At 42.9% G+C, this 23556-nt stretch overlaps 1 protein-coding gene across 2 annotated transcripts; it reads left to right on the top strand.

Annotated features, from left to right (window-relative positions):
• The first annotated feature begins 1619 nt into the window (after positions 1-1619).
• LOC146688059 (TSC22 domain family protein 2-like) lies at positions 1620-23208 on the top strand. Of its 2 annotated transcripts, XM_085438588.1 has the most exons (4): positions 1620-4204; positions 14079-14153; positions 20987-21038; positions 21192-23208. In XM_085438588.1, the coding sequence occupies exons 1-4, from the start codon at positions 2346-2348 to the stop codon at positions 21549-21551; spliced, it is 2346 nt and encodes a 781-aa protein (XP_085294714.1). In that variant the 5' UTR covers positions 1620-2345; the 3' UTR covers positions 21552-23208. The 2 variants fall into 2 exon arrangements, with proteins under 2 accessions (XP_085294714.1, XP_085294715.1); XM_085438589.1 differs by lacking the exon at positions 14079-14153.
• Positions 23209-23556: the final 348 nt, after the last annotated feature.

Here is a 23556-nt window from a genome sequence, read left to right as displayed (position 1 = left end):
TTATGTTTGGGAATTACAGTGGAACGCCTTTTGCTCATACTTATATACATTACCACATCTATTTGATCAAATATGCTGTCCCAGTTGGACAAATCATTGCACTCGCTTTAAAAAGGTTCAGGATTATGAGATTAGTACTGTTTTTACTTACACTATTTGAAGCATAGCTTTGTTTGTCTCAGACTAAAAAAAAGACAATTTCTGCATTTAAAATATGCTTTTTCTTTAAAAACAAAAGTCATCATTCTTGACTACTTAAACATTAGATGATGCTCATACTGCCTTTTTTGCCTTGTCATCCTAACAGCAGCATGAATGTCACATTAACAAGTATTTAACCTTACATCCTTTTCACTGCGTCTAAATGTTTTTAAACAAGATCAACAAAACAAATAAATGTGATTATTCTACAGTCCATTGTAAAAGTGATGACCAGTAGTTCACTATGTCCATTTCAGACACCCCATCCTCCCCCTTCTTATCAAAATCAGGCCCAGATCGTTCCACTTGGTATATAAGTCACTGTGTTGGAGACAGTGCAAGCTAAACCTAATCTTTTCTATTTTGGACCCAGTTAAACAGTTTTAATCACAGACATGTACACTGTTTGAAACTGCAGGGTTTTTTTTTTTTTTTTATCACACCACTGTTATTATTATAGCGGACCTAAAACAACCATTACTTGATATAAGCTAAATGAAACGGTGAAGGGTTCAAGGTTCACCCAAAATCACCAAAAAAGGAAAGGGAAGGACCTCTTTGAATTCAAAACTCATTCTTGGCCACCGAGGGCAGTGTTCTCTATGATTTGGGAAGCCTCGTGGTCTGTGAGAAAAAACATGTTTCGCTGGTTTCAGAGCACGTCTTTTTCCTTTCGGTGCTTTTGAGAGATATCCTGTAAAGTTCCTGTAAAATTGAAACAGGAAGCATTCTGGTTAATTCTTAATTAGATAGTTTCTATTTTTTTTATTTGCTCATATATGTTACAAGTATGCATATTTTGTCGTATTGCTCCATAACACATTTAAACAGAATACTGGGTGGATTTAGTTTGTTATTGCAGCTGATCATCAAATAAGGCATTTTATACCTCATGCTACCTGATATAATAGCCCAGTAACAGCTAATTAAGGCAAGGTGTAACTAAAAAAAAAAGAAAGAAATAAACTTTACAGCGATAAGAAAAGAGTATTTTGCTCTGAGGGGCAGGCGGTAGCAAACAAGCAAGAGTGTTTGGGAGTGTTTTATCAAGACATCCATCTATTGTGATTTAAATAAATCTGACTAATCGCATAATCAGCTAGACTGATAATGAGGAAATTATGAGCTAATTACGTTTCACAGTTTTCCAAAGTCCAAAGTAATCGGTCAAATAGATCCGTTGTCTGAATAGTGACAAATAGAATATAAAAGGTTAAATAGTCATTAGAGTAGCACTACCCCGACAACAATTTCAGGGTAGTGCTACTCTAATGAGTAGTCTAAAAACAAATGTCTAAAACATTTCTTTTTACTCTTTCTGTGCGTGCAGTTGTGAACGTATTTGTTTTTGTTTTTTTCCGAAGGCCCATGAAGGCATCATTAGGATGGATTCTCAAAAGCCTGGTACGTAAACGTCTTTTGCGCTCACTACCTACCCACGATGCAGCGCGGTCGCACACAACATAGCCATCTTGTCAGGAGTGACTGAGTGAGGGAGGCAACTGTAGACGCTGTTTAGAATATCATTTGGGGTTTTTTTTTATTAACGCGTCATATTTAAGAGCCCCTTTCTCCCTCAACCGTAGTCAGCGACGGAGTGAGTGTCGACAACGAATGACTTTGAGCTGGTGAAGCGAGAGGCTACGCAGCGCCGCTTTCAGAAGGATGTCTCACATACTTGTTCCGACGTAGGGGGAGTGTGCAGCAGCCAGTTGGCTTGAATTGTTAGCTAGCTCAGTGAGTGGAGGGCTACGGGCCCTCCTCAGCTTAAAGTAGCCCCTACAGCTGGGCAGCCCACTCTGCGACAACGGCCGCTCGACAACTGGACAACCGGGACATTAGCGGGCCGAAAGCCGCGGATCGGTCACCGCACGGGCTGTTGGTAATCGTGTCTGAAGCCCTGCTGCTGGACAAGACGACACGAAGTGTGGCATTGCGTTATGAGCTCTTGAAACGCAACAGGAGTCCGAGAGAGGAAGAGGATGGCGCAGATACATCTTGATTACAGTTAGGTAGGCTAAAAAGAAAACTAGCTCCAGGTCTGCTGCTTATTATGCTCTAAGCTTTTAAAAGCTGCAGCCAGCTCGCCCCTTTTTGACTGAGGATAAACATAGCCATACGGGACTTGGATTCAGGCTGTCAATATGTCGAAAATGCCGGCCAAGAAAAAGAGCTGCTTTCAGATCACAAGTGTGACTCAGGCCCAGGTGGCGGCTGTAGGTGCCGCCGACGACACGGAGAGTCTGGACGATCCAGACGAGTCACGGACTGAGGACGTGTCGTCGGAAATCTACGACATGCCACGGGCTGATTATGAGCCTGCGTGTGACATAAGTTCATCCGAAGAAGCTCTGAATAATGTTGTGGAGCCAGAGGCGGTCGGAGTGATGCCACCATCAAGCGTACCTCATGCCAGTCAGCTGTCAGCGCTGTCAAGCAACCCCTCTGGGGATTTCAGAAAAGTGGGAGTGTCTGGTTCGAGTCAAGGTGGTCAGCAAGCACCGGGGATTGGCGCTGGGGCTGGTTTACCCCTTATCACTCAGGCTGGGCCAGTGCAGCAGCAGCAGCCTGCTTCTGCAGCCATCGCTGGGCCAGCGAGTGCGTCAGTGAACACATCCCAACCTGCTGCAGTGCCCAGTTCAGCTCCACCTCCTGCCACCTCCACGGTGAGTTGCTCCTCGCGGTTCAGGGTCATTAAACTTGATCATGGTACTGGAGAACCGTTTCGGCGAGGCAGGTGGACGTGCACGGAGTTTTATGAGAAGGACTCTGAGAGCTCTGTTGTTGGTCGGACTGTGGATAGCATGAGACATGCCAACACAGCACTGGACCCTGCTGCAGACAGAGACAGTGGGCTCGGGCTTACAGGAGGATCTGCCGCAACCTCAACAACGCCCTCGAGTCATGGCTTGGGCTCCATGGCGGACTCTTCTCTCTCTTCTAGTCGTGTGCACTCGGTGGAGGCGCAGCCACCGCAGCAGCAAATCCACCATCAAAACTACAGCGCCCGCCAACAAGGTGTGAGTGGGTCGGTCACGCACAGTTCTTTCTCCAGGCCTACGGCTGTTCCGGCTCAGCCAGCAGTGGCAGGTCTGCAGCCTCTTGTTCCACAGAACCTGCTGCCTGTCGAGCAAAACGGCCCACCTCAATCCGGTGTCCTCATACAGAAGTCTCCCATCATGCCTCTCTCTGTCCAACCAAGTCCTTACCCTCCTCAGCAGCAGCAGCAGCAGCAACAACAGCTTCCTGTGGGCCAGCACCTGGCCGGCCAATCACCTGGACTGATGCAGAACCAGGCAGAGTACTATCAGCAGCACCACTCTGCACCCCTGCCACCAGGGCTTGCCTCAGGCCAGCCCCACCCAGTGTCCAGCCAGGGACAAGGACCCACTTCGGTGATGCCTACAGCCTCTGGAGGGGCATCTGCGCCAAGTCAGGCTGTAGATGTTCTTGGAGCAGCAGTAGGAGGAGTACTTCTACCTGCTGGACAGCCAGCTCCAACTGTCTTGCAGCAGCAGACTGTAGGGATGGGAGCTGCTGGAGGCCCCGTATTGGTTGGTGGATCTGCTCTGAAGCAGCAGACTGTGAATCTTTATGCCACCGCTGGACAGCCTCAACCCCACGGCCACCCTCCATCCTCTGGTGTACAAAACGTGCCTGCCATTGCAGTGAGTTCCAGTGTGCCCCCCACTGTGCCCACTGTTGTGCCCATTGCCTCCAGTGCAGCAAAGCCAAATGTGACAACCCCGAGTTTGCCTCCAGGTCAGATAGCCCACAGCAACACTGCAGGGGCTTTGGGGCCACAGGGCCTCCCAGTGACTGCATTTGGTCAGGTGGAAGCTGGTGGTGGGAGGAAGTCAGATGGAATCATCAACATACAGTCTCCAGTTGTCTCTGTGAAGGAACCAGCTAAGCCCTTCATGCCTGAGAGCCTGCAGCTCACCACTCCGACTGTCAACAGCATATTTGCAATCCACATACCTGTCGACGGGGAGGAGGACAGGTAATATATTTCCAAGTCTTTATATTAATATCCCTATCCCTGTTAAGCTTCACATCATCACTGCTGATCCTCTCTAAAACTACCCGTAATGAACACCGCTCAAAAAATCACAATGACCATGCAAGGACTAAACATGCTTAATTTAGTCCACAGCAGGGGAGAAGTTTGTCACACGTTTAGCCATTTGCAGAAAGATGAAAAGCCGTAACAAACAGCAGCACTGTGTGCTTGTTAATACGGACAGGGTTTTCCCCGTAGTTTCAGGGAGGTATTGAGGAAGGGGAGTATGACGAGGAAGAGAGTAGTGGCACACAGGAAGGAAATATGTTTGCTGTTTTAATATTGGGGCCTAAAGCAGTCAGTGGAGTGTAGCACACTTCCCCAGCACAAGAAACAACTTGTTAAATACACATGGCTCCTGTATCACAGTGACTCTGTGACTCCTTGTGTGTAAGGGTGTGTGTGTATGTGTGAGTCTCCAGCTTTTACTCCAGCTATCACCCTCTAGGACAGTGTGTGAGGTGATGGCCTTGGCTGCAAACCTCACAGATGTTTTGCTGGTTGCTACTATGTGTAAGGTTAGTTCAGTGTTCAGTTAGCCAGGCTAACTGAGGCTGCACTGCACATGTACAGCAGATTTTATTAAGTCAGGTCCTGTTTTAGAAAATCCGTTCTGATACAAACATAATGAAGAGTATTTTATTTTTTAAATGTATTTTGGGGGGGCATTGCTACAGTTAGCCCCACCAGGTACTGCTCACTAAAAATGTTTAGAGAAGTTTTGGGCATTTACATTGTTAAATTTGTGATGTGGTGTCACATAAGGAGTCTCTTTGTAAGCAAATGTCATCTACAAAAGATATCACAATTGCGCATGATTTGATTTGTGAACTAAAAAATAGGAGTATGTGAAGTTTGCATCTCTTCCAGAAATGATCTTTCTCTCAGTAGTAGATGGCACACATGAGCGGAAATGATTTAAAGCCTGAAATCTCTCAGTGGTTTCCATTTACAGTCTTAGAGATGTACCAGAATGTAGACCAGACAGGATACGCAGCCTGCAGAGCACTGGCACTACTTTCTTTCTTCCTCTCGAGCTGTATGTTGAAGTGTCAGTTTGTAATGTGCACTTCAAGGAAGTTTAAAGTGCTTCGATGACTTCTGTCATTTCTGTGACTGGCTTTTATTTTGTTTTATTTTTTAAAAATCCTTTATTTGTTTACATTTTGGCACTAATAAATCATTTTTGAATTATTTATGGATGTTATTTCTAAATGGACATCGGAGACTATCTTACTAGATACTGATGAGTCTGTGTCACACAATAACATAAATACATTTGCACAGATATCACTCATGACATCGAGAACAATTTATTTTCTTGATGCAAATGATTGCAATTGGACTCAAAAAGCCTTCCAAACACTTTAGCTGCCACTATGAGAAATACATGTCAGCTTTTGACTCATATAAGCATGTCCAACCAGCAAACCAAATCATACAACTTAAGCTTTGTTTTATCAGTTTCACGCAGTATCTCTGCAGTATGTGTCCATCCTGAAAGTCTTTCGCACCATGAGAGGGAGATGAGCTTCGCAGGTTTATATTCAGCTCTTCACTTGATCTGTTTAAGTTGTAATGACCACAAGCCAGTTATTTTGAGTGCACTTTTTTAATATCAGGTGACATTTCAAAGGTTATTAATGTCTGTGATAATGTCACTCTCTTCGGGCGCTAGATTTTTGGAGCACCTATAGTTTGCTTGTGAGAAGACCGAGCTCCCGGGGTGATAAGAGCGGGGGTCTCTTACGACAGCCAAGCACTATCAGACACTGAGCAGTAGTTTTTCCACTGTGCCCCTGTTTTGCCGATAAGAGACCTCACAAAGGGGCGTGTCAACCAACTGTGCGTTGTCACGCAATGGCCCCTTTCTTTTGCAATGCAAGTTTAGGCTAAATTACCCTGTTCTGTTTAGAGCCTTTGGACAGGAGCAAACATACATGTTTCATAGTAAGGGTTCACACTCATCTGTAAGTCATTCAAAACACCGGCTAGCGTACTGCTCTCTGTTGGTGTGGTCAGCATGCTGTCTGCCCCTCTGACTGACAGAAGAGGCATCACAGTTGCTCACGTACAGATGAAGTGTTGAATGACATTCCTTTACTGCAGCAACTGAGTTAAGCACAGAAGAGGAGGAAGAAGTTGCGTACTGAAACCTGCTGTGCCTCTCTTTAGTAGGCATTTTAGCTATGCCTGGCACACCTCCCTCCCGTAGCTTTAAAAAAAAAAAAAAAACAACATGTTTCCATTCTTAATTTCTACATTTCTACTGCACTGTTTGTTTCTCTCCATACTCATGTGTCAAACAACAAGAAAATTCATGCTCATTAAACTTTCTCTTTTTTTCTGTAGACACAAATTAGGCTTTTTATTGCCAAATAAACAGACTGTAGCATAAGTGTGAAAAAAGTGAGACCTTTCCCGACTCTCTTGGTTGACTCACCCCGTGGAGTGCCTGCTGTATGAGGTATTTTGGACAGATTTTTGCACAAAACTCACTCCCTAGTGCCTATCCTCAGTGCTTTCTCTTCCTCTCCCAGCAGTAACAGTGAGCAGCGCTAGCTAATGGTAGCTCAGAAATGATAAGGCCACTATGGAATAAGTCATTCATTTCAACAAAAGGCAGGGTGTAACTGTCCAGTTACAGTGCCAATTCACATCAATCGCTTCTGCAATGCACTTTATTTAGTAAGATCCTACAATATTACAAAAACCCAACAATCAGACGACCCCCTGTTAGCACTTGCCGAAAGTGGGAAGTAGGGCTGTGCGATATGAACAAAATCTCATATCCCGATATAAGAATTCTATCGTCCTGATAACGATATAAATCACTAAAATCTAACATTTTCTGTAAATTCTGTGAATCTTGGGCAGCTCGACTTGCGGGAAGTGTTTCCAGCTGCGCGTCATGTAGCTGGAGTCGAGTGTTTTAACCGATGCATGAAACTCGACATTTTTAGACATAAGTTGTAACGGCCGACGTTTTCTTTGTGAGTATTTATTACACAGCGTGCTGTGGGGAAAAGCCTGTTCTAACGTTTGAGTCTAAGGTTTGTTTTTTAGCACCTGACGGCTCTTTTTTTTTTTTACTTCTCATCTGTAAATAATCTGCTCTTTCACGTGATTCGGTTTATTTTGAAAAGTCTCAACAGGATCTTGTGCTTTATTGTGAAAGGTTTATGTGGAACATAAACAAGCGGACACGCGATGGCGTTACCGTCGTTGTTGCTAACCACAACGCATAAAAACAGGCGCTTGTCCTTCAATAGTGTGGTTATATTAAATATAAGAGAAAGAGAGAACTTTAAGAAATTAATATAGCCACTACAGTGAGCATCAAAACGATGAAAAAAATATTGCCGTAAACAGTTTATTTTGCGACACCACGAAACAAACGATAGTGTAAAATGAAACGATAGACGTTTTTATATCGTCATCCGATATATATCGTTATATCGAACAGCCCTAGTGGGAAGGAAAATTTCCCTTTGAAACAGGAAGAAATCTCTGGCGAAACCAGGCTCGAGCAGGGGAAGCCATCCAGCCCAACCAGTTGAGGGTTAGGGGAAAGAAGAGCAAAACAAGACTAAGACATTCACAAGGTGGTTTTCAGTATAGTAACGTATACTTCTTTGTGACTAATGTCTCACTGGGGATTGACAGCAACTATTCACCAACTGGTCATGGAGTACACACGTTCGTTTAGGTACAGGTGGTTACCAGGGGGCACTGATTGACCTCTAGGTCAGCATGACTGGGGCTTAGCAGTCAGTTTCACTGTGACTATAATCGGGGACTACACGTCTTTCCTGACCTGTAGTTACCACTGATTGTTGATCGGTTTGATTGGGGCCTTAGCCATCTTAATATATCCATTTGTACTAGATATGTGTAACATGTATACAAAAGTTCAGGGTCTTTTGTATGTATGATTTTTATGCATGCAGTTCATTAAAGGTTTTATTAGTAATGGCAGCTTTCTTTCTTATGCTGAGTGTTAATATCAAGTGTCTTAATAACACCTCCCAATAAAACATGCATTACATAGTATTTATTGCATCTTTTAAAGGGTTATAGACTTCATAGTGCAGAAACTGGAAAGACTCTTACATTTGTCCATAGCTTCCTTCCCCCATTTAGTTTTGCTCACAAGTAATTAAAATAAAACAATGGCTATATATACTCGAGACTGAAGATGCTGTTCTCATTTTTAGAATATGGTTTTCTCAGCTTAATGTTTCCCAGATGGCTTCAACAACCGAAGGCATAAAACAACATTTCTGGATTGCCATAATGTCTTTGCCGTACTCACAGAGGGGGGGATGGCTGCTATTTTGCAAACTCATCATAAATGTATTGCAACTGAAGTCTGTATGTAATTGAGCCTCATGCTGGGGGGGCATGGTTTATTGTCCTCACATAACGGGAGCTTATGTAAGATCAGACTCCTTAGGAGGTAGGAGAGAGGAGGGGAGTCCAGGTTTGCGATATAGTTACTGCCACAGTGAATTGAGAGACTGTGCTCGTGTGGGTGGATAAGAGGTGTGTCTTTAAGGGGATGGCTGGACTCCATGAGCGCTTGCGTATGTGTGCACAAGTATCCATGCTGGGGGTGGACGTGGATAAGAACTGCTTATTCATTTTTAGTCATAGTGGAAGTGGTAGCTCTGTGTGTGAGAGTGAGTGTGACACAGAGACAGCATGTACCACAGGGTCTTTCCCTCCCATCGCTGACCTCTCCTCTAACTGCTGTATCCTGTTTTCAGTCACAGTCGCTCACACTGCTCTCCACCTTCTATTCATTTAATATTCCTTAGCTGACTCCCTGCTTCCTTGCGTCATATCATATGACATTTGGTGGGTACATTTTATCCACAGTGCTTCACTGAGGTACAAGTCAACACTTAAAAAAAAAAAGTGGCTTTGATTGGAATGAAAGTTTTTAATCTGCCTTTCGGCTGTAATACCCTTTGAGCTGCACAGCAGCGAGCAGTAGATCTACAAGTATCTTTATTTGCATTTAACAGCAATGTAATACTCTCTTTTTCTGGCTGTAAATATTGAAATGGAGCCTCAACTTTAGGTGTGTGTTTCTGTGTGCACTAGTCAAGTTGTTCTTCCTCTATGACCCCAGCCTAATCTCAGCCTTTGAGTTATTTTTATAAAAGAAGGGTGTATTGTTCTAGTTTGACCGGCACTATTAGTCAGTATGTCTGTAGGCTTTGCTGCAGTCATCCACCCCTCCACCCCAGGTGTAGAGGCTCAGAATCCATGTTGACAGGTTGTGTTTTTGTTTCTTTTTTTCTTTGAGACCAGTGGGATTATCTGAAATAATGCAACGGTCTTCTTATGTCAGTCTCACCGGTGTAGAAAGAAGGCTAGCATGTGACTCGGGCGTGCAAAATGTCAGTTTTATGTGTGCAGCCATTAGAGAAGCAGGCATGTACGGATTAAAAAGAACTGATAAGATTGGAGGGGTTGTGTATTTTGGACTCAGTTTTTAATTTGCATCCCACCTGAAGCTCTTCATTTTTCTCACAAGCAGAACAGCTTCACCAAGTTGGTCCGGTGTTTAACTGGGGATGTGCTGTACTGTGTTATAGATAAGCTTAGCTCACAGTGTTCTTTTTATCTTGCTTGTGGAAAGCAAAACATTAACAAGTGACACAATAATTGAAAAAGTCTTTAAGCAGTTTTGTTCTTTGGTCAATTAAATACCAGCTTCTTTTAGCCCAAGTCTTTTAATCTACACATATATCTATTCACTGCTGCTGTCAGTTATTTTCCACTACATGCAATTTAGTTTTCCTGTGCCTGCATGGGCTTCCTCTGGGTGCTCTGTCTCTCGGCTGTGGAAGGAAACCATACTTGTTGGGTTAATTGGTGATTCTAAAGTGTGTGTGTAAGCTTGTCTCTCTATGATTGGCAACCTGTCCAGGCTGTACCCCGCCTCTCAAACCCAAGCTGAATAAGTGGTTCAGAAACTGGATACATGAACTGTACAATCCACTTTAAGATCTACGCATGTGGGATATGTTTAGATACTCCTAAGGCTCCATCTAATACCAGGAACTAGACCCTGGAACTAAAAGTTGTTTTATTTTTTAATGTGCTATTTCCTCGCATCTCTAAAAGTAGCTTGATAAAAGCAGATTTAAAAGTGTTCGGTTACTCTTGGGGAGTGCCCTAAAAGGAGCGACAAGATCAAAAAAATGCAACTACCTAGTTTTGCTATGCTAAACATGAGGTTATAAATTAGTTTGAACGCTAAAATCCAGGTTTCCAGTCTCCTCTGGTAGCTCTGCTGTAATCGTGCAGTTGCTCTGGGTCCTTCTTGCTCTCCATCTCCCTTGACTACAACCTAAAACCTGCTGAAAGAAATCTCACGAGGCCACTGAAATCTAAATAGTTTTGACCTACTTGTGCTGTGTGGCAGATATATGGATTTTGCTGAAAACCTGATTCCTCATGTGCACCAACAATGAGAGCTTTCAACAGCCCCTTATAGCCTCTCCCTCTTCTTTGTGCATAACTTACCTCCAGATTACTCTACCTGTCCAGTTAGTACCAACACTACCAGTTTGTTAGTGATCCCTCAGCCCCCTTTTTATAAACTCAAACACTCTCTATCCATCCAATGGCCATGTTTTTGATGGAGGGTAGAAAGGGGATGATTTGCACTGCAAACAGAAGAGCAAACTTCCCCACCTTTGTAAAACTCTGTAGCTCATTTGGCCCCGGTTTGAAGTTTCGGTGCTTCTGCTGTGAGGGGGACCTTGAGTGAACCATGCCGCCTCTGCAACACCTTGACTGGAGAGGAAAATATCTAGGTTGACACCTTTTTGTAGTCTTCGTGTTTCCCTCTCACACTTTTGCTCTTTGATATTTTCTCCTCCTGCACTTCTGCATGCTCTCGCTCTCCAACTCAAGCTTCCTACCCCGCTCCCCCTTTGCTTCATCACTTAAGGCTGTTGTGGGTTTTTCACATGCTCAGCTACTTAGCAAGGTTATTAAGAGGTTCAACACCGTGACCTAAACCTGCAAACCACTGGTTTGCAGAAACAAGGGGGGGGGGGGAGAGATAAAAATAAATAAATAAATAAAGAATGCACGTGTCATGCCCCAGCTTAATGTGTGACATCAACCAGCAAAAATGCATCCAGGAGTTATTTTCAGATTATTTTCTGCTGCCTGGTCATACATTAGCTTTAGGGTCGTCTCAAGCAAAGCCTGAGCATGTGCAACCTTCTTTTTTTCAATCAGGTAACCTTGTGGGATCTCAGAGAGTGGTTAAAAAAGAGGGGGGGGGGGGGGGATATTTTCATTGTGTGTGCACATCTGTTGGGTTATGTGTTCCCTCCTTTTGTATGACACACACATATACACACACACACTCTGGATTTTGGGGTTTATGGAGGAGGCCGCATGTTCTCAGCTGCTGAACACGGTGACTGTCTGGTTTACAAAGAGCAGCTTTCATAAAGGGATATTGACATGTTGCCTTTTAGACTGACAAAGACAGCCTTTGAGAGTCGAGAGTTTGCTACTTGAAGACAGAGAATGATGACTCTTCTGGTTCTTACCTCATTCATCAAGAGGCTACCCAACTCCAAGTCATCTGACCTTGTTGATTTCAGTCGATATAGGACTTGTGCAGAGCTTTAGCCTTGAAAAACTGAGGTTTTCCTGTGGAGGCGTGCCTGGCACACGTGTGTGGGTGTGTGTGTACAGAGATTTGCAGGCCACAAAGTAATATTAAGCAGAGCCAGAGCTAGTGAGAGTGTTAAGTCATGAGGTAATGTGACAAAGGCAGTTTGTGCCAGAAATTTCTAGGAAAAGAGCCTTGGCTGCTATAATATCCACACACATGCTGTAAATCTACACTTTACTGTGCGTGTGTGTGCACGTGCAGTCAGTGCGCATTTGTGTTCGTGTGAATGTGAGAAAGAAGCAGTCTTAAAATGCACAGACTGAGAGTGAATGAAGTATATCTGTGTGTCTGTGTGTTGGGATTGGGGGGGGGGGGGATTTCCTTTGCCTTCCCCTCATGCATGTGTTGTTAGAACACAGTGTACTTGTAGCTAGTTACCAGGAATATGGGGGGTAGAGTGAAATTGAATAATGTGATTGTATTTGACTCAAATTAACCAGGAATTGATCAGGAAAAAGATCCAGCTTCATCCTCATCAATACCAATATTTGATCATGTAAAAAAAAAAATCAATATTCTGTCATATCAGCCGATTATTTATTTATTTATTTATTTATTTATTTATTTATTTATTTATTTAAAGACACAAACTGTTAACAGGTTCTTCTAAAAATTGCCCACCTCTGCTCAGTTACAGTCGTTTTTGTGGCATTTCAAACACGTCTTGACATGAGGAAATTTGTAGAGTGCCCCCTGGTGGGCTGTCTGTGCAGTATCCATACGCCTGGCATGATTGAAGGGTGTTTCTCGCATCTCTTTTTTTGCTTTTTAAATGTTCATTTATTGGCCATTGTAAATGCAGATACAGATAACATCAGCCCAGCAATAAAGCAGTTGTGCTCGTGTATTTGTGTGTCTATAAAATTTGTTGTTGTTTTTTTGTTTTTTTCTAAGGTTCTTAAAAACATTTTTTAAAGGTCTTCCCACCAGCAGAATTTGAAAACTGCTTTCTAGTGTCATTAGGCATAAATACCACTCTGTTCACTGGGAATCCCTGCCATTCTTGGAAGATGCTCACCATTCCCGTCACATCTACTCTCCTACGGCTGCATTGCTAAAGATAAATTGGCCAAACGTTTGGTGTCTGTCAATATCCTCCATTTGGAAAGATACTGGCCTGTTAGCAACTGCAAGGACATTTATCAGTGTCAGTTGCAGATTGTGTCACGTTAATTTTACACTGGATATATGTTCAAAGATAATGTGAGAAGAAGCTAAGCAACTAACAGATATTTATTTAAATTAACATTTTAGCATTTTGCACTTCCCTTATTTCTGATCTGCAGCGTAGCAAGTAGTCATGTGTTTCTTCTGTTTTTGTTTGTCAGTGGTAGTTGGCAGAAAACATTTGAGTGCATTCTGGCAATAGAAACTGCATTGTCGGGTTTTTATTGGCTCAGAATCGTCTCCAGGAGATGATTATGTAAGCAAGGATAGTCTGCTACCTTGTTACTCAAAAATCGGTTTTATTTAGTTATTTTAGGGTTTTTTGAGAAATACAGATGTCTGTTCTGCTTGCGTAAATGAAGCCCCGATTTAAAAAAGGCTATTTAAAAATGCTAATTTTCCTAATTATTCCAAAACCTTTGTTATATATCATCAAGGAAAAGCATATATATTTTTGAACTAGAAGTAGTTGCGCAAGTCATTTGAGTTTAAAATATATGAAATATTCTTACCATCCCTCGTCTGCACATGCACAATTCTGCAGTGACGTTCAAATATCCAAGACAAATGATATTTACGTGTGTGTGTGTGTGTGTGTGTGAGTACAAGTTGAGGGTGAAATCAGGGAGTACAACTGAGTGATCAGCATGTTGACGGTTAAAAGCTGGAGGGAGGTCCTTAATGTGTTTGAAGCTGTCCCCACCTTTGAACATAACTTCCTGTGTTTAATTGAAGACCTCAGACCTTTGCTTTACTCTCTTTGAATCTTCCCATTAAGACTAAGAGCCTTAACTCTAGTCATGTTTACTGCTAGAGAGTTTTGAAGATGTGTGAGAAAGCATTTGTAGGAGTCAAACTTGAGTCTGTTTTCACTGTCGCAGCTCTTCACTCTGTCTCTGTCTCTTCTCTCTTCCCTGAATGCGGTTGACACAGGAATCCCTCCAAGGCTTTCTACCAGGCCTTCCAGTCTGGCAGCAGATTAAGAGACTCAAAGGCGCACATTGATAGGTACAGTACTGGATTGGTCCGGGCAGGCCTGCAAGAGTGTAACATTGTGTGTGCAGTGTTCAGTAGCAGCGAGCTTTGCTTTTTCCACGTGCATGGATTGAGTTTGGAAACGAAGCCTGGCTGCAAGCGCAGGATTAGCCAGTAGATTTCTCAACCGGCATCTCTTCGCTCTGTTATTTATTTATTTTTCCCACTGCTTCTCACTAGCAAATTAACGCAGTCTCTTTTTAAGATGTCATATATTGTGTGTGTGTGTCACTTAAACGTTGAAATTTTTCAGTCGGCCACTATTAATCCAACAGCTGACTGTGTTTCGTAGTGCAAACTCTAGGATAGTCTGGTAGTGTACACAGTTGTTGATCACAGGAATGGAGATGTCCACACTGTAGCCTTCTTCTGTAATGCTAAAGAGCAATATTGTGCTCTCAAACATCAAATACATCTAACAGCGCTTGACACTTCTAAATGTCATTCTGGTTTAAGTATTGTGAAGTGACAACAAAGAACATGAAACAACTCGATCAGAGCAGTTCTGCAGACTGATAGGACTTTTAAGCTGATGTTCATGGTTTAAACATGCATACAGTATGAAAACAATCCAATGAAAATACTTTAAACTTGTTGTTTCAGCTTTAAAGTGGCTAAAAGAGGCGTGAAGAGTGTGTGCATGCTCTCTGCAACACTGGAGTTAAATATGAACCTGAGTAAAGCCAGGTTTCTAGTGCGCTCTTTCTGCACTCTTTCCTGCCAAATGGTTTTTATTCACGGTTACATTTTAAATTCATCATGAAATGATTCATTTCCTACATGACAGCGAGGTAAGTAGATGGCGTAGCGAGACAATCGGAGGGGCGAACATTTTTCTGATGCCATTTACAAAAATGAAAAGAGAAGCACATGAAACCATATCTCAGTGACAGGAAATGAAACTGTTTTAGAGAAATATACAGCTGACACACAACCAGCCGCTGAGGAACTACTCGCTCACACACATGTACGCGCACACACACTTTCATGCGCGTGCATATACAGTAATGTCAGCCCTTTTGGCGCCTTAGCTGCTTTGATTTAAATTTGAAAAGATAGATCAGCGTTGTGGTGGTGTTATCCAGAGTGTGATGCTGCGTGGCGTGCACGTGATTTCTACTCTTGGCTGAAGGCAGCAGCAGTGTAAGATGGCACAAATGTTTCGCCCCATGCATTCTTTTTTTTTTTTTTTTTTTTTTCTTTCTTCTTTTGGAGCGCCGTTGTTGTGGGTACATTGTCCCATCAAGGACTGCTTTTGTTTCCTTGGATGCAAAGATAACCAAAGTTTTGTTTGATAGATTTGGGCGATGGCCGTTTGACACGTGATCCGACTCTTTTATACGGTTGGTTTGGGATGATGTGTGAGGCGACCAGATGAAGGCGGAGAAAGTGAAAAATTAATATCCTGAAGGTCTTTTTTTTTTTTCTTCACCCGTGTGTTGGAAATGATGTTCCAGATGACACCCATCCGCTGGAATAAGACCACATGGGCTGCTATATCATAGCATCATTCCTGCATTTCTTTTTGTATAGAAGTGAAACCATCCGTTTCATGTTTGTTTACAGAGAACTGTGCCTCATCTATACATCCCTAACATATGCAACCCTACCATAACTCTGCTTTGTACTTTAAAGGGCCGTTTACATATGAAGCACTCAGGCCAAAGACAGTCAGCAACATAATTTAGGAGGGTTCAGAGTAAACTTCTTAACTTCTTGGCAAGTGATTGACGTGACTACCAATGACCGCGATTGACATATGAGGGGGTGGTAGAGGGTTACCCAGCCAACCAGAGCCTTTTGTCAGCTACTGACCAGTCGTAAGGGCGATGGTGGAAATGCTTCCTGTGTGGAGGCCTGTTTAACCTGAAAAACCTCCTCAAAGTAGATCTACATCAGTTGTATAGGAAATTCACCCATTTGATCATCTCCATGGGTCACATGTTCCCAACAGAAGAACGCATGTAGGGTCGCCTCTGTCTCCTGCCAGGTTTTTCATTTTGTTTACTTTTTTCTTTAATATATTTTTATATTTCCAGAAGAATCTGTTTTAGAAGAGCTTAAAGGCATGGCACCTATTGACCCCTGTCAGACCTGTGGGTGTATTATACAGATATTAGGGTAAACACACTGATACATTTGACAATATCAGCCTTGTTGAGTTATCAGCAAATAGAACGACATTTACAGATAAAGAGAGCAACAAAAACTTGATGTCTTAAAAAGGAAAACGTCTCGTCAGCTGTCAATTTTTTTTTTTTTTTTTTTTTTTAAATATCAGACCTGGTTCAGAATATTTACAGTTCCTGGTATCATTATCCATTCATGACCCAATATGTGTTCATTTATTTTTGCATGCTGCCAAAATCGATCAACACATTTAAAAATGTCGTTAACCACCAAGTCAAATAAAGCCCGTCAGCTTTCTTGGGTAATAAATATATACTGCTGCTTCATAATTACACCAAAGCCACGCTCGAGTTTTGAGGCTTGCTGTTTGGTTATAATTATAGCACTTCCTCATTTTGTTCTCTGTGGCGGACTGCCTTCCTACAGACACAGCTGTCTAATGTAACTGTGGAAGTTCACAGGTCTGTGATAAAAATGAAAGTAAATATTTGTGTGGTTGCAGTACCAAGCTGCTTAGAAAGAGAACACAGATTTCCCCCTTTAAATTGGGGGCGTCTTGGGGGCATGACACGAGAATATTGTCCCGTGCACCTGTTGTCCTTGGGCACATGATCAGCCTCGCCTTCACCTCCCAAGCTCTAAACTTGTATCATCATGTCTCTTTTTTTTCCCTTTTTTTTTTTTTGCTAATGTTGCTGAAGGAAACTTAGTGGTCTTAAATATGGCAGCAGTTCTTTCAGGGAGAAGGAATGACAACTATTTGATGTGCAGATGACTTATGCATGCCCGCCGCTCCACTTGCCCTGGTACTAGTGTAAACCTCTCTAGCGCTAATGGACTTTTTATTGGCATTCCTGTTTTACAGCTAGCACTGTAAGGGAAGCTGCAAACTTCTGCCGGGAGCTTATAAACTTCAGTCCTGTTGGTGTAGAAGGTGAAGTTTATAGGAGCGATCGGTTGTATAATCAGCGGCAGAGTAAGTTCAGACCCTCATCTGAGCCCAGCCTTTAGGCCTCCGGGATTTGACCCCACATACATCAGCGGTCGTACAGTGCTCGCTTTGTAATGCTGTCAAAACGGAGGAGGCGGCTCCGCCAAGCATTTAACGTGATTTGGTTCAAAGTCAGGCGCTCAGACTAGTTCTTGGCTTTCACAGGAGCTCTAGAGACTTAAACAAGATCATGTGTATCAGCAGAGCTCGTACCAGTGCTCCAAAACACTACTGATGGTGCAGTTCCCAAAAACCAAAAATCCCCTCCCTCCCTCAGTGCCAGTTGTTCTTGGAAGTTTTACTTCGAATACCAGATGGTCTCCTAATATGGTTTTGACTTGTTGTGAGTGTTTTGTTTTTTTTTGTTTAGTTTTTATACATGCCTGCTTCAGTCTGTATGTCCAGTCATAGTCGAGAGGAGCTGCCCAAACCATCATGACTTAATAGAATCATATTTACCCACTTGTTCTGACAGACTCTTAATAAAGGTTGATTGTATTATTGTTTTCCAGTCTCCATAGTTACAGTTTGCTGGCTTGTCACATGTTTCCCCTGACAGTGCACATGGGGTTTTTTAGAGTTTTCCCGGCCGTTTTATTCTCTGATTTGATTACAATAGTCTCAACCCAGCTCTCTGAAACCAGCTGGAGGAAACCCCAGGAGAAAATGCTTCATACCCCCCTGCTTTAATTACAATGAGGTCATTTAAAGGCACTACAGAGGAGTATCACATTTAACCTTGGATGACAGTAGAGCTGAAACCAGGCTGGAAGTTAATCTGCAGCAGTTTTGATAGAATTTGCACAATATGGCTCCCTCCATTAACAATTGTTCTGCCATGTGAGTTGTCACATGAGGGTTGGACCCAGGTTTCCACCCTAACTGTAGATTTATCCAGAAAATATGGAAATTTACTGTATCCTGTATAATCCACAAAGCGTCTGGCCTTAGCTGTGAACATCTGTCATCGTTTTCCTGTCTCATCCCCGTCACATTTACAGTTTTTTCACATCAGTTTTATCAACTTGACTTGCTTTTCTTTTAAGAGATTATATCGGCTCTTCTTATTTTGTCTTTGGCTGGTCCAATTGAAATCCTGCCGTTCGTCTTTCTCAAAAGTAGAACTTCATGCGTGGGTATAAGCAAACTTTGGGCTCTAACAGATTCAAACAAGCCTGTATTTATACATGTGCAGCTGCAGAGTGTGATCCTGTTATTAGCAGAGCATGTTTTTGTTTGCTGTACTATCTGAAAACCACTGGTGAAGCAACAAGGGTGTAACCCAGCGAGTCCATTAAGGCTCAGTATTTTATAGACTGAGAGATTCCTCTAGGCACAGGCCTATTGAAAACTCCTGTTAGGGAGGAAAGCTATAGGAGGTCCTGAGTGCGGCACCACGTCTAAATTAAAGACACGTTTGGTACTGGGTGAAGCTGATGTTATTTTCCTTGTTTAAAGTGTTTTGCTTGTATAAGCACTCATGGTGGGGGTCACATAATGTCTGAGGGAACGACATAAAGAGACGTTAATGAGCGAGTGCTGAATTTTATTTCGTGAAGTGATGGGCGTGATCTGCGCCTCTAGCCATGATTGCACCATGTGCATCTTGTTCATAACATCTGCATTTTTTTATTTATTTTTTTCCCCCGTCATTGTGTGACATGCTGGCTTGGAAGTGGTGTTTGACATTATCATATCTGGCAGTGACCAGAGGTAGGAGTGGAGGACAGGGGTGTGAGTGACGGTGTTTCCCAGCAGCAGGAGTATGGGGAACATTCCTTCCACAGTACAGCCTGCTGATAAAGATCATCCGAGTCTTTCTGCCGGCCTCTCACACCCACACTAGTTACATGTAGAGGAACAGAACAACAGTAGGAGTCTACATGTATTTGAAGGCACCTTAGTACCGCGTGGTGGCAATGATTTTTTTTCATAGCTTTTTGTTGCAGGTGTAAATCTGCATCTTATTACAGCTGAACTGATCCTTTTGTTTGTTTATGAGATCAGGAATCTTACTAAGACACTAAGTGATAATTAAAAATGAAAACACTGCTATAATAAGATTTTTCACCAAAGTACAGAGTTAGAAGATATGCAGCTGGACAGCTAAGCTCATCATGTCCCCCTGGTGGAGAAAGTATGTAATAACATCTTACTGATTTCTTAAAGTGCTAATTTCTACTTTCTGTATTTATATTGTTTGACTCAGCTAGAGCAGGTTTGCATGTTTTAGTTTCACCATTTTCAGCTCCTCTTAAGGATGAGGCCAACTTTGATTGGTTCCCTCCCACAAACAGCCAGACCTGTTTATGCCTCTGACATGGCACAAAGCTCACCTCATTATTAGAAACTTTAAACATCATTAACTGAATATATAAGAAATAGAAATAAATTCTTTATTTGGTTACTTATTCTTATCACTGATCACCGGGATAACTTCAGTGATAGTAATGTCTGTAAATCAATCCACAGTTAAATAATTCAGCGATATTTCGAATGTTCTCAATAAACCAGTATATATGTTTACTCCCATGAGCAAGATGGAAGATATTAAACAAAGTTAATGGAACAAATGTGGATGGGGGAGGTGAATCCCAGAGGAAAACTGGGTTATTGTGCAGCTGTTGCACATATTCTGCAGACACAGCATATGCCTGCTTATAGCTGCCTCTGTAACATTTGGATGTAACAGTGGGGGATAATTGGTTTGATCAGCAAGTATAGCTTGCAGTGGATCAAAATTATATTTTAAAGCACGTTCCACCTCGGCCATTTAACTTGCACTTGTAGCCCTGCCGAGCACAGTCGCTGCACTTATCAGTCACTATGAAGCCATCAGAGCCAGAAATAATTTCAGACATGTGTCCCCACCTCCTTCAGCTCCTCGCACTTCTCCTCCCATCGGCTCGTGTTTCATTATTCTAAATGTGGTCACAGTTGCCCAGCTAAACCGCCTCCGGTAGGCACCGATGACCTTCTGTGCGCTGCTACCGGTGGAGCTCCAGCAGCGCCATGCCGTGCACGTTTTCCTACAAACCACCGGGCTGCCCTGGGGACCCGACCCGGCTCGCGAGCTGCGATCCGCTGCCCTCCTACCGCACACGCCGCACGTAAGAGCGCCGCTCCTCCTCCCCGCGTGGTTGTAGCTGTGTCTTCACGTTGTAATGGATTTACAGGAGTCAGACCAAATAGCGCTTAATCATAGCTACACATTGATGTGAATCTGGGTGCATGAATATTTGTTTCCAGCGGTGGGGTTAGCTGGCAGCTGCCTTTGGAGATTTATCCGCACGGTCCAGTCATCATGGCTGTTAAACAAACGGATGCATCATTCAAACAAACTTGAGTCTGTTGCCGGGGCCCGGTCTCGTGTCATTTCTCCTGTAGGTGGCCAGGCGTAGATGTGAGAGTGGTGACTGGTGCTTTTGTGTGATCTGACCTAGATGCCTGAGGCGCCTTGTTTGACTGGTCGACCACCAATGTGTCATCTGGTTTCGCTTTTTATCTGGGGTTCTGCTTTATTTCAAGTTGGATTAGTATTTTTGTCCATTTCAATAGAAGTCAGTATTTTCCATGTTTCCGATGTGTTTGGGAACACAAAAGCAGGAAGAAGTCAAATATAGAAAGTAATCATGATGCGATTGTTTGTGTAACTGTACTTTATCTGTCTTTTCTTTTTTTGCAGTGCCTCTGGAACCAATGTTGTTGCCATTGATAATAAAATTGAACAGGCTATGGTGAGTATTCATTTTACCACTAATCATATATGCGTCTCTTTTAAATGAAAAGCTTAGGAATGAGTTCAATGTAGAGAGTGTATACATGTAATAAGACAATGGCTCCTACCACTGGTTAGTTCCCACTTCATGTTTCCCTCTGCTCTCCTTCAGGACCTGGTGAAAAGCCATCTGATGTATGCAGTGCGCGAAGAGGTGGAGGTCTTAAAGGAGCAGATCAAGGAGCTGTACGAGAGGAACTCTGTGTTGGAGAGGGAGAACGCCGTGCTGAAATCTCTGGCCAACAGCGAGCAGCTATCTCAGCTGTCCACCCAGTCGACCAGCAGCTCGGGCGCCGCGGCTTCCCAACCAGGACTCAGCCAGCCTCAGCAGCAAGCCCAGCCACCGCTTCAAGTTCAGCCTCCATCGCAGTCGCACCCCCAGCTTCAGCACCACCCCCAACCCCAGCAGCTCCAGACTCAGCCGCAGCTCGATCCCAGCCAACAACTGCAACCCAACGTCACCTCTGCTTGAAAGCGCATCAAAAACCAACAAAAGAAAAGCAGAACAGCATCTTCTCTACAACTTATTACAATTAGTGTATGTGAACTTCTTAGCCACCAGCTTGACCACAAAGAGTACAGTGCTTCTGTGCGAGTGTGAGTGTGTGTGTGTGTGTGTGTGTGTCCGAGTGAGGAAGCAAGACTGTGAATTGGTGTTAGAATGTGTGCGTGTATGCATCTGTACTGTGGGCCTTTCCAGTGTTAATGCAATCATCAAGAGTGCAACAGACGGACTGAGACAAAGTGTTCAGAGTAGAGTTGGGGAAGGTTGAGGGTTTTTTGTTTTGTCTTTTTGGTTCTTTTGTTTTTTCCATTTTGGCTGTATTCCCAGATTGGTTAACAGCTGGGCTTGTAGAGAGGATGTCTTTTCTTGGACCGGGCCCGAGCCAAACCAACCTGTGACCTGACCCGAAACCAGTAGTTGTTGTTGTGGAAAGCGAGGGGTTTGCCGGACAGACGGGGAGTGATTGTCAAAAAGAGAGCGATTATTTTTTTAAATGAGATAATTGAAGGGGAGGGGTATTTTTAGCCTTGCCGTTTCATGTTGTAAAGAAAAAACTGGGAGTGGTTTTTTTTTTGGGTTTTTTTTTGTTTTTGTTTTTTGTTTTTGTTTGTTTTTTTTATTTGTTTTTTTTATTTGTCTCCTCCTCCTCCTCCTTCTTCCTCGGAGCGCCACGCCGCTGCCGTTACTAAGTCCAACTCTTGCATCACTCTTTTGAGTTCTACTGTTAAGTGTTTTTATTTATTACAGGGCTGCTATTTTTCATAAATGAACAATTTAAACAACAAAACCTATTTAACAGGAGCCCAACGACTTGTTTCCTCTCTTGCTTTTTTCCCCCAGTGTTTGAACAGATTGGCCACACATCCCAGACAACAGCTTTATATATTTGTGAAATGCCGACAAACAGAGAAAAATTCTGACAAATGTTTAACACTAACCCAGATTTTTAAGGCTGCAACTGCCAGTTCGTAGCTCAGTCCAGATCCAGTTTGAGTGTATATTTTTGTATAGCATGATGGACTTTTACCCACCGATATCAAATCTTAAGGCCTCCGGTGAAAATTTGATAGGCAAAGGTGAATTAGTATTGCCACGTCCCCTCACTCACTCACATTTTAGTTCTCCATTGGTTTTCCTGAAACGGGGTAGGTGGGTGGGGGCACGGGCACGGTGGCAGTAGTGAAAACATGTACTTTGTAACCAAAGATCCAAAGCTGTGTAAATGTATTTTGAAATGCACACACACCTTTTTCTTTTCTTTTTTTTTTCCTTTTTTCCCTTGGTTCTCATTTGTTACTTCCTCCTTCACAGAATATTTTTGTTGCTGTTCAGCATGTTCTGCATGATCTGTAATCTTCAAACCACTTTCTTACCTCATTTTTATTCAGCACTCTTATTGTAAGATAGTCTGTGAACAGTGTAAATGGGGACGTGGGGGGGGGGGTGGGGGGGTAATGATGCGCAACAGCGAGCGGAGTAAAATAACCTAGTGTTACCAACACTAGTCACAGCAAAATGAAGTGAGCCATGTTTTGTTCGTTTAAATGGTGTTTGAATTTCATATGCCAATAGTTTTGTTACATTGCAAAATTTTAATGTATTTAAATAAAAGCAATATTCAGATTCCAAACGTGTCTCACCTTTTTGTTCAAAAGTTTAGTGTTTCTGTGTTTGTATGAATAAACAATCTTTTGAATGTGTCCCCAAGTGCAGTCACAAAAACCATCAAGCGCTACGATGAAACTGGCTCACACTAGGACCTACCAGGAGAGGAAGACCAAGAATCACCTCTGCTGCTGAGGATGCATTCATCTGGGTCACCAGCCTCACAAATCGCAAGTTAACAGCACAGATTAGAGCCCAGATAAATGCCACACAGAGTTCTAGTAGCAGACACATCTGTACAGCAGCTGTTCAGCAGAGACTGAGTGAATCAGGCCTTTATTCAATTCAATTTTATTTATATAGCACC

This window comes from Copadichromis virginalis, linkage group LG18 (genome assembly GCF_057382275.1).
Source record: "Copadichromis virginalis isolate Kocher_CV1m ecotype Utaka linkage group LG18, C_Virginalis_male_GT1.1, whole genome shotgun sequence".
Lineage (NCBI taxonomy): Eukaryota > Metazoa > Chordata > Actinopteri > Cichliformes > Cichlidae > Copadichromis > Copadichromis virginalis.
Note: the sequence above shows the minus strand (reverse complement) of the source record. Positions and strands in the feature narration are given on the sequence as shown.